The sequence below is a fragment of the Sparassis crispa genome (assembly GCF_003851025.1).
Source record: "Sparassis crispa DNA, contig_000016F, whole genome shotgun sequence".
NCBI lineage: Eukaryota > Fungi > Basidiomycota > Agaricomycetes > Polyporales > Sparassidaceae > Sparassis > Sparassis crispa.
Window position 1 is genome coordinate 214,858 of NW_020939763.1, and position 10,443 is coordinate 225,300.

The 10,443-nt window shown below is 51.1% G+C and overlaps 6 protein-coding genes across 6 annotated transcripts; 4 read left to right on the forward strand and 2 right to left on the reverse strand.

Moving 5' to 3' along the window:
* Positions 1-880: 880 nt before the first annotated feature.
* SCP_1700900 (hypothetical protein) lies at positions 881-2,278 on the forward strand (the record flags this gene model as incomplete). Its single annotated transcript, XM_027764877.1, has 1 exon — positions 881-2,278. The coding sequence occupies one exon, from the start codon at positions 881-883 to the stop codon at positions 2,276-2,278; it is 1,398 nt and encodes a 465-aa protein (XP_027620678.1).
* A 566-nt stretch (positions 2,279-2,844) lies between these two features.
* SCP_1700910 (hypothetical protein) lies at positions 2,845-3,396 on the reverse strand (the record flags this gene model as incomplete). The annotated part of the gene is made up of 4 exons (XM_027764878.1): positions 2,845-2,909; positions 2,960-3,131; positions 3,192-3,311; positions 3,379-3,396. 4 exons carry the CDS (start codon positions 3,394-3,396, stop codon positions 2,845-2,847), a joined length of 375 nt encoding a protein of 124 aa, XP_027620679.1.
* Positions 3,397-4,535: 1,139 nt separating this feature from the next.
* Positions 4,536-5,849, forward strand: SCP_1700920 (hypothetical protein; the record flags this gene model as incomplete). Its single annotated transcript, XM_027764879.1, has 1 exon — positions 4,536-5,849. One exon carries the CDS (start codon positions 4,536-4,538, stop codon positions 5,847-5,849), a length of 1,314 nt encoding a protein of 437 aa, XP_027620680.1.
* Positions 5,850-6,174: 325 nt separating this feature from the next.
* On the forward strand, positions 6,175-8,268 carry SCP_1700930 (hypothetical protein; the record flags this gene model as incomplete). The annotated part of the gene is made up of 2 exons (XM_027764880.1): positions 6,175-6,438; positions 6,499-8,268. 2 exons carry the CDS (start codon positions 6,175-6,177, stop codon positions 8,266-8,268), a joined length of 2,034 nt encoding a protein of 677 aa, XP_027620681.1.
* A 354-nt stretch (positions 8,269-8,622) lies between these two features.
* Positions 8,623-9,459, forward strand: SCP_1700940 (hypothetical protein; the record flags this gene model as incomplete). Its single annotated transcript, XM_027764881.1, has 2 exons — positions 8,623-9,048; positions 9,103-9,459. The coding sequence occupies 2 exons, from the start codon at positions 8,623-8,625 to the stop codon at positions 9,457-9,459; spliced, it is 783 nt and encodes a 260-aa protein (XP_027620682.1).
* Positions 9,460-9,479: 20 nt separating this feature from the next.
* SCP_1700950 (hypothetical protein) lies at positions 9,480-10,286 on the reverse strand (the record flags this gene model as incomplete). Its single annotated transcript, XM_027764882.1, has 2 exons — positions 9,480-9,885; positions 9,943-10,286. The coding sequence occupies 2 exons, from the start codon at positions 10,284-10,286 to the stop codon at positions 9,480-9,482; spliced, it is 750 nt and encodes a 249-aa protein (XP_027620683.1).
* Positions 10,287-10,443: the final 157 nt, after the last annotated feature.

Genomic DNA, 10,443 nt, shown 5'->3' on the forward strand with positions numbered 1-10,443 from the left:
GAGCGCGAGTGAGACTGAGGGGCGACGGAGCCTATGCAGGACTTGACACGAGTCGATCGAGTAAACTGAAGGTCGCAATGATCGTCAAACCGTTCAGCCAATCTGGCCTCAGGCCTTGGGGCGACTCGAGCGTTGCGTCCAAGAAATGACGCCACCAATATGGGTTCACAGTCCATCCGCCACCGTTAGACCGACACAGATGGCGTAAATTCGATATGTGAGACTGAGACCATACCTAGGGCCAAAGGCAGTAAACTTTGAGGCTGTGTTCTGTGATCCATTTGAAAGAACAGAGTGGGCGACACCGTGACCTGAGACTGACAACGGTGACAGCGAGAAGAATGATCTGTGACCTGGTATTGGCTAAATCTGGGGCGAAACGTCTGTCACCTGATCTCGCAGTCACGGTTGCTTTACATTCTGTGCCGCAATGCCACGCAAAGCCGCAACGCCACGCAAGCGAAACACGACATGGAGCTGTGCTCCCTGATTACGGAAAGACACTGGTATGTGAGCGACTGACTCGTTCCCGTCTTCGGCGCCGATCACAACTTGGATGACGCAAGCCTTCCGCGAGCGGAATGGCTTTAAGCGACAAAGCGAGGAGACAGGAATGGAAATAAAACCTTTTACACTGCTTCTTTTACTGCCGCTCACGTACGCATTTCTTCGGCCACACGCTGGCGCAGGAAACGTGCAAGCGCTCTCTGGGGGATATGCAGTGCACGATACGCCACAACTGCTGCGCTTACACTCATATAAATGCAGAGACCGTTCGTTCTCATGTCCAATTCCTTTCCCCAGGCACTTCTATCAACTGGCCACAATCAAATAAGCACAACATCTTCTCTGTCCATCGCACCATTTATTCCTCGACAATATGGTCTACGTGCCTCCAGAAATTCGTGATATGATTATAGACTATCTGTGGTACGATTCAGCAGCCCTGCAGAAGTGCTGCCTGATGTGTCGAGCATGGCTTCCGCGATCTCGACTTCACAGTTTTCACACCATTGTCATCGCGGGTGACAACCAGTACGCCAGATTCGAGCGAGTCATCGAAGCATCGCCTGCCCTTTGTGACTACGTGCGTTGCGTCACCTTCAAAGGTTTCGACAGCTGGTATCCCGGTGGTGGTCTTTTCAACGTGTTACGCATGCTCAGTCGAGTGGAGGAGGTAGCCCTGCAGGATTGCGAGTACGTGGAAGCACTGGTCGATTGGGATGGAGACATCTCCTCTTACTTCCCCATGGTTCGGAGTTTCCGTCTGCTAAAGGGAGAGATCCTTGGAAGCTCGTGGGCTGTGGGATTGTCGAGAGTGTATGATGGGTATCGCATCCGCCGAATACTTGCGGAATGTCCGAAGCTCCGTGCGGTACACTTTGCCGGAGTTCAGCTGTCTCATCCTACAGCAGGAGTTGGTCCACTGGATGCTGCTCCGGAAGGCAACACTGGAGCATCTCGCCAGCTCGACATCCATGACCTCACTCTTTCCTATGATCCGACACAGATAACCCCTGGTGTTCCTCCTCCCCTGTCATGGCTCTTTGCGCCTCCTTTGAAGTTACAGCTTCAGAATCTTGCCCTGATGTGGTGCGAAAAGAGTTCACTCACTCCGCTTGGCATTACCGACCAGGAATTGCTTTGCAACTCCAAGGACAGCCTGGAAGAGCTGACACTACTGTGTCCGGAAACTGCATTTCACCCATTCGAAATGCCTTCCCCACCCCAAATGTTTTTAGATCTGGCCCAGAATTCGCGGTTAACGTCTTTAAAACTGATAGTGCCGTGGATAACCGGCTTTGACCCAGGACCTGAAATCGCAAGATGGATCAAAGCTTTCCACTCCCAGTTGGCGATCAACAGCGCCAGCCTCACTCGGTTGACCCGGGTGGAAATTGAGTTGAAGATAGAGTACCCCTCTGTAAAAGACCGGGCGCTATTCCAACCTGTTGGTTACTGCTCTGACTGGGTTCCAATCGACAGCCAACTCGCCGCTTTGGCGGTTGACTGCAATACAGGTTGCGGTGCCAAGAGGCGCATCGAGGTTGTCTTCAAAGTGAACCTCGTGCACCATGATATCCTCGATGTCTCGTCTAGCTACATTCGAAAGTGGATCGCAGCCCGCTTACAGCTGTTTTGCGACTGCCCATCGAGTCGGCTGGATGTGATATACTCCATCCAAGCAAGCCTGAAGGCTCGGTACCAGCAGCATTACTTGAATGTGTTATATCCGCCGGGTTTGAGTTTGATATCTCTTTATCACTTATTTTCGTGAAATTGCGACAATTACAATATTTGAGCATCCCGACTTGTGGTTAAATACATTAGTGCCGTGCAGTAGGAAATGGTCGTTGCACATGTTGGCTTTGGGAAATACAGTTCATGCCAGTGCCAGTTTCCTGAAATTGCTCTGAGTAATGTAGAGAGACAGCCGATAAATGTTGCACCTTGCTCTCTGTCCATCCAATCGGATGTCAATACAAGCGTGGCTCAACTCGGTACATAGGTACTAGTATGCTTCTTATAGTGCCAGCGACCTTATGAAACCGATTTTTAATCACGGGCACCGAAGTGGGCAGCGGCACTAGACGCCGTACCTAGAGAATCTTGTGTACTTATGCTTCAGAGAAAAGTACCACGAGTTTAGAATACACTCGTCTGTAATAGGTGAAACTACCCTGTTTGAATTGGGGCCGAAGTTAAAGGATAACATACATGTAGCCTAGCTAATCGACCCCAGCAAACAAAGGATCCGAAAGCAAGTTCACAGCACTGGCCTGTTCCGCAGGATCGAGGTGTAGGCGCCTGCGCATGAGAGCGCCTGTGGATAGTACATCCGCCTCATCTATGACTTTGTGATTCCTGATACACAACTCGAAAGGACAGTGGATTGGCCCCTAGATTACCTACGATATGAAGTTGAATAAAGACTACAGATAGGAAGGTGTAGACATACATGTTGAATCAAAGAATCGGCCAGCCCATTTACTGACTGTTAGTTGATCTGCGCTAAAGTCTTCGCACGTGTAGCACAGCATCGTGTACAGGAGATAGGATAGTTCATCAAGGTTGAATCTTTGGAACGGTTTGTACTTGAAAAGTACTCCACCGGTGACGATCTCAAAAATCTGGGATACAGACTCATTAATTGACATCCGCAGTAGCGTCACGAAAAGGTCACTGCATACCAAGCATCCGAAGGTCCATATATCCACCTTTTCGTTCCATGGTCCCCAAATTAGGATTTCGGGGAGGAGGAAGTGGATAAGCAGTGATTTCGTCGATTCTATGGTCAGTGATTGGTTGGGCTGCGGCAATTGGTGAGCATGGAAAGCACATAGAATGTTTCGACCTGCCGCTCCCAAAGTCTCCAACCACAAATGTTCTGTTCATAGCCTCAGCGAGAGTAGGCAATAGAAGCTGTTGTGAAACCGCAACCGGATGGCCCCATCATAGGATGCACTTGGATGACGACGACGAGACTGGTCAGATGTAAGGAGTGCCTCAAAGTTTTCAGTGGACATGCGAATGCTGAAGAAGATGCTGTCGTGCTTCGAATCTATATGTACCACGCCGCATTTATGTACATGGGCAATTCCACGCAGCACATGTAGCAGAGTACGTTTAGCGAGCGGAAGAGGGAAGGGTTGACGATGAGAATCAAAAAGGGAATTTACGTCTCCGCCAAGGACTTGAGTAACGAAACACATGTGGTCGCCCGCACTTCTTTTATCTGGAAAGGTGAAATCCGACAGGAGCCGAAGACAATGAGTAGGAGTTGAAGAGAGTGACGACATCTGAAAACTGCACAAGGCTATGAGGCCTACATAGGACTATGTAGTAGGGACCTGGCTAGCCGAGTGCTAGCCGAGCCTACATAGTCCTACATAGGCAGCTGTAGACCTCCGAGCAAAGTACCAGTTGCAGATGGATATCAGCTTGAGAGCTTCCAGTTCCCAAATCAGACGGCGTCGCACGAGATCGGTGCTATGACCTCTGAGAATCTTGATAGCGACATGCGAATTCTCCCTGTCAGACATTTATGAGAAAGAAGAAACTGGTTAAAAAAATTGTCGAGGCGTACTTTTGATCGCGAGCCAGCCAAGTGCTCGAGTGCGTACCCCAACCAAGCTTCCGCGCGATGACATAGCGGTCATTTGGGCAAATGGTTTCAGAGAACTCGATTTCAGGCCAGCCATAACCGCGTTGAGCTGGAACAACCAGCGTGTAAGGATATTAGAGGAATAGAGTAGTCGAGGCATCGGAGTTAGCCGAGGCGTTGAATACGCGCTCAACCGCGTAGATGGGTTTTTCGTCTTTACTTTACTCGCTGAAAACTTGCCTTCCGAATACACTCGGTTCAGTGCATTTCCCGCGACTTAAGGACCACCAAAGGCCGCAAAAGCCTTATACATTTTTGCACTTGCCGCTGATACCACCTCGGTATTAGTGAAGTCTATTCTAGCTAGGCAACAAACCCCTTTTCTACACCCCTTCGAAAAGACCTTGCTTCTATCACCTTCTCTGTCGACATGCCGGCCAAGAGGAACCCTACAAGCTCCACTGTGACCGTCACCACTGGAGTTGGTGGAATGAAGACAAGGCGTAGTACCGTTCAGGACACCGCCGACGACGATGATAACGTCGATGATCGCGGCCAATCCACTGACAAGAATGAACCGGTACCACCTGCCGACGTTCATGATGACGCCGGTGACCCGTCTCGTGAGGCTGATCCCTCGCGATCGGGCAGATCAGAGCGCGATGGTGTCGTCGATACGCCGGGCGACCGTGATGCTCGCACGGGCGCTGCAGACGACAACACGGTCGGTGATCAGCACCGTGTACCTGATACTAACATGGATGAGCCGCAGCTCAGCCAGTTATGGAACGACACGGAGGACCTCCTTGCTGCCATAAAGGTGAGGTTCAATGAGTCCGACGTATCCTACCAGCAGGCCATCAGCTATGCTAATCGGGCCACCCGTGAGGCCAATGCTACCCGCGCTAGAGCCGTGAACGCTCAAAGGGACTTTGAGGAGGCGATTGGTAAGATTCGCTCCTCCATACTCCGCATTAAGAAGCGGGAGAACCCCGAGATTGACGACTTAGAGACCCCGCTACGCGAGTTTTCATCTCGCGCGGCAGACGAGGCAACTCATCAGTCGAGGCCGCCCGTTGGCGTTGAAGGCGATCGGCCGCAGTCTCCGCCGATCAACTCGGACGACTATGTCGAGAGGTCGCTCGACATGCTGTTCCGGCCCCGCGACCGAAACGAGACGGATGTCATGTACAATCTTCGTCTCGATGGCCAAACCCGCTTTTTGGATGCGCGTGGGGCAGAACAACGGCGTCGAGAGCGCGAGGCCCGCATCAACGAGACCTGGCAGCAGGCCGAGTCCCGCGTAGACATGCGTGCGCGTTGGGGTAGTGCGATGCCCTTCGCCACGCTGCGCACCGCATTTGGTGATGCACCGCCGCCGGAACCACCTGGTGGTGGTGGTGGTAACAACAACCCGCCGCGTCGTGGAGGTTTGCCCGCGCGTGGTCGCGGACCACACTCCTCCGGTCGGGGATTCCGTTCTGGTGGATTCCCTGGTGGAGGCGGTGATGGCGGTCCTCCGGATGGCGATGGCGACTCGAGTCCGCATGGTAGCGGCTCGGATGGAGATGACGGAGATGATGACGAGAGCTCCGAGAGGCCGTCTGTCCGTAATCTTGACAGGCATGCAACACGGAGTCCCAGCTACTTACAGGGTAGACATAGCATGCCCCGTGGTAGTGTACCTCGTCAGCAACAACAGCCACAGCCGGGATATACGTTACCCGCTGTTGACGCCCAGTGAAAAACGCATATTCTAAGAACGAACCAAGACGCACCAGATCGCGGCTTGACTTGGACTATCGCAGGAGGTCGAACCAAATCCCACCTAGTCAAACACGTGTGAGAGATCCTGTGATTTGGCGCCTCGATCCTGTACGAGATCCTGTCTGCGTAGCACTTTGCTCGATGTCCCTGCCAGGCCTGCCATCGGTTGAAACTTGTCTACACATGTGACTTGGCTTTGGTGCATCTCTAACTATACACAATATTTGCTCTTACTAGTGTACTTGTCTCCCGCACACGAATATCATCGCTTTGCCTGCCACACCGAACTCTTCTGCGCGATCATGCCTGCAAGCAAACGTCAGTATCAGTGCGACTGCGAGAAACACTGTGGTGGCCGACAGAAGGTGGTTAGTTGGGCTACGTACTATGGGCATGCTGAGTTTCGTGCGAAGACATCCCAAACATTCGCGGACTTTGTAGCAGACCTCCCTGGTACACGCATCTTCTCGCATGCCGCTTCATGGCCTTCCGAGGGGAACACAAGTCAATTGCGAGGGAGAAAATGTGCTCGTGTGGAGAATGAAATCTACGAGATGTTGGAACAGGTATGTCTCCATGCTCCTACATTTCAGCAAGCTGCCTGACATATTTTCGGCTGCACACAGATGGAGAGCTCGACAATCGCACCTTCGTTTGATGAACTTCCCGGGCCTGATATGGATTGCGAATCTCCTGGTCTTGGACCAAGTACAGAAACCTCCGAATTTACACCTACATGCACTCTCCACCTCGCACATGATCACATCACCCTATCCGATGTTGATGAGCATGAGGATGAAGACATGGATCCTGGGAGCATAGCAGCCACCCGAGGGTCAGAGGATGCCGCGTCTAGTTCTCAGATGCGAGACGACACACGTTCGGGACTTGGACCAGAGACAGAATTGGAAGCAGACCGCACGGCAACGATAGAGGAGATCAAGATAGCAGAGGAGTTTATTCGTTTACTGAAGCAGGCTTCACTAGAGACTAGCGGGCTTGATGCTAATACCATACATCGCCTCCACCATCCCATCGAGGCCCCCCTTGATATCGACGATCCCGATCTGCTGCTATCGATTGAAATATTCCTCTCCGTGACTAACGCATCACAAGCGACATACACAGCCGTGCGCGGTGCAATCCTCCACCGTTACCCCGAGAATACCATCCTCACTTTTGACCAGGTGAAGAGCAAGATTGCCGAGCTGAGCGGCGTAGTCCCCATTATCCAAGACATGTGTGTCAACACATGTCTAGCCTACACTGGTCCATTCGCCGAGCTAGACCAGTGCCCGACATGTGGAGAACTGCGCTATGATACTACGAGCAATGGCAAGAAGCGCATCGCTCGCCAAGAATTTCACACCATTCCAGTCGGTCCTCAGTTACAGGCTCTGTGGAGATCTCGTGAAGGTGCTACGGCCATGCGTCATCGTAGTCGTCGCACACATGAGATTCTGGAGCGGCTTCGCGAGCATAATAACCAGCTGTACGAATACGACGACGTATACCACGGATCTGCCTATCTCAAAGCTGTTCTCGAGAATCAGATCGGCACCGACGACATGGTCCTTCTTATGTCGATTGACGGTGCGCAGCTTTATGAAAGCAAGGCCTCGGATTGCTGGATCTACATCTGGGTAGTTCTAGATCTAGCACCGGAGCTTCGTTACAAGAAGAAGCACGTCCTCCCTGGTGGTTTCATACCCGGTCCGCATAAACCCAAGAATCTCGACTCCTTTCTGTTTCCTGGCCTTGGGCATCTAATGGCACTACAGAAGGATGGTCTTTACATCTGGGATGCTTCAGATGAACACACTTTCCGATCGAATCCATTTCTAGCCATGGTGACGGCCGATGGTCCTGGAATGGCTCATGTGAATGGTCTGGTGGGTCATCACGGAGCTCAAGGTTGTCGTCTCTACTGTCCACTCAAAGGACGCCATAAAGCCGGTGGCCCGCACTATTATCCAGCTCTTCTCAAGCCAGTAGACTACGAGGTCGACGGTTGCGATCACGATGATGTCTCCTGGCGTACTCTCATGCCGTTGTCTCCGGAGCAGTATGCAGAGAACCTTGTTTACGTGCGCACATCCCCTAACGATACTCAATATAAGGCGCGCCGCAAGCAGACTGGTATCGCCAAGCCGAGTATTCTCAGCGGCCTCTCTCGTATTCTGCTTCCACCTACATGCTGTGCGCTTGATCTCATGCACCTCGCATCTCTCAATATTCCAGACCTGCTCATCCCTCTATTCCGTGGAACGCTCGAGTGCGACAAAGATGACGATAAATCAGAGTGGGATTGGGTAGTTCTTGTAGGTGAGATCTGGCAGATTCACGGCAAGATGGTTGCAGATGCACGCCCGTATCTTCCTGGGTCATTTGACTGACCACCGCGAAATCCTGCAGAGAAGATATCTAGTGGATACAAGGCCAAGGAATTTCTGAATTATGTCTACGGCTTTCTCCCGGCTCTCTTGCGACCGATTCTGCCTGAAAAATATTGGCGTAACTTTTGCAAACTCGTACTCGCTGTTCGGATATTTCACCAGCGCAAGCTCACTTCTGCACAGCTCAAGCTTGCACATACAACAATGCTCGAGTTCATTGAGGAGTTTGAACTTCTCTATTACCAACGTCTTCCTTCTCGTCTACATTTCTGTCGACCTTGCACTCACACCCTCGGACATCTGGGCCCCGAAGTAGTTCGTCTTGGTCCACTTATTTACTACACTCAGTGGACAATGGAGCGCACGATTGGAAATCTTGGCGAAGAGATCAAACAGCCATCTAATCCTTACGCCAATTTATCACAACGTGGTTTACGGCGTTCTCAAGTCAATGCGGTGAAGATTATGGTACCTCATCTCGGCGTCCTAGGAGAGAAGGACAATTCTCAGGATGAAAAGACGGTGCAACTTAATAGTGGGTACAATCTCCGGCATCCTCGGCAAAAGGCAGGACAGCATATTCGGGCTGTAGGAGAAGTTAATGCAATTCGGAGGTACATGATAGACCACGGGCTACTCACATCCATGGCGGCGAAGGATTGGGATCCAAAACTGGCCAAGTGGGCTCGTTTGGGCCTACCGAATGGACAGATAGCACGTTCGGTATATGGCGAGAGCAAACGTACTGACGAAAATGTGCGCATGTCTTGCAATGTCAAAGTACGCACGATCCACTTGCAATCATATATATTGACATCGAGGACCTTTTTTAAGCTCGATATTAATGGGACAACTCATTTCGGTGAAGTTCAGTATTACTTTCAAGCTGAAACAGGTCACGCACAAAGTTCGGCCCTTGCAGTGATACGTTTATATTCTGAGCCAGATGCGATCATCTTGCAGCGCTCCTACAACACCGTATGGATGTGTCATCCTCAAGGGGATGCTGCGCTAATGGTTGTGGATATTGAGAACATCATTGCAGTCGTTGGCATGATTCCAGAACCATTCTATGGTGGTGCAGGAGCCGGAGAGCAGGCGGAGAGATCAGATCGATTTTTTGTTGTTGAGAAGACAGGCTTGGAGGTTGGACTGATGGCGGGCGAGTTGCAATCAGTGGAGAACGATTGAATTAGTAGAGAAATATTAGGTTAATCGATATAGTCGAAAAATGTGAGGGTTTGTTCAAGTGGATCAGAAGTTGGTATAACAGTAAATGGAGAACTAGCGGAAGGTGTGCTATGAGCGGATATACAGAGTTCAATCTCTTCAGGACAAGACGTAGGTACTGGTGTGAACCAGCCGGATGGCCGGGGTGGAGTTGCTGGCAGGAGATGTAGGATGGGTGCTAGTGCGATAGCTTTGGTCTCTTCCTCTTCAACGGAGTCTTCCTTGGCCACAGCATCTACCTGGGGTATGAGGTCTTCCTCAGCTACGATGTCTCCCTCAGCTACAGCTGCTACATTGTCTCCCTCGGCTACGGCTACGATGTTTTCCCGAGCGGGAGCATGTTCCTCGGCTGTGAGAACTACTCCTACTGCATGCTCTCTGTTAATTCTGCATATTTGTAGATGTCAGTCAGTTATTGAGAGTGACACAAAGGAGCACACTCACCCGGATTGTAGTTCTGCGAGCTGATTGAATGCCGGTGGAAGGATACTCTGCAGAAGAGAGATGCCTTTGCCGATTTCGACAAAATATAGTAAGCCGAGAGTGTTAAGATTATGAGTCTGATCTGCGAGTTTGAAAGCCAGGAGTTCACAGACACGGGATAGCTCCAGAAGGCGCGAATGATAGTGGTGCACGGTAGGATCCTCGGGAGAGGAGTATTGAGATGACGCCTCGAATGTCTCAAGAAATGCACGGAAAACTGGAGGTATATGAATGCCAGGAGAAGAGAGATTTTCAGGTTCTAAAAGAGATTCTTCCTCAGTGTGGCTGGAAGTAGACGACGGCATAGTTGCAAGTACAGTCTACGAAGTATGAATTCTGTGACTCCAGAGCACCCAAGCGAAGAACGATCACGTGATAGCGACTCTGCTATTCGAACGCGTCATAGCATGTCATAGTAAGGCCACTACAATCCACGATATTATCCTCCTGCATCCAGTCGAA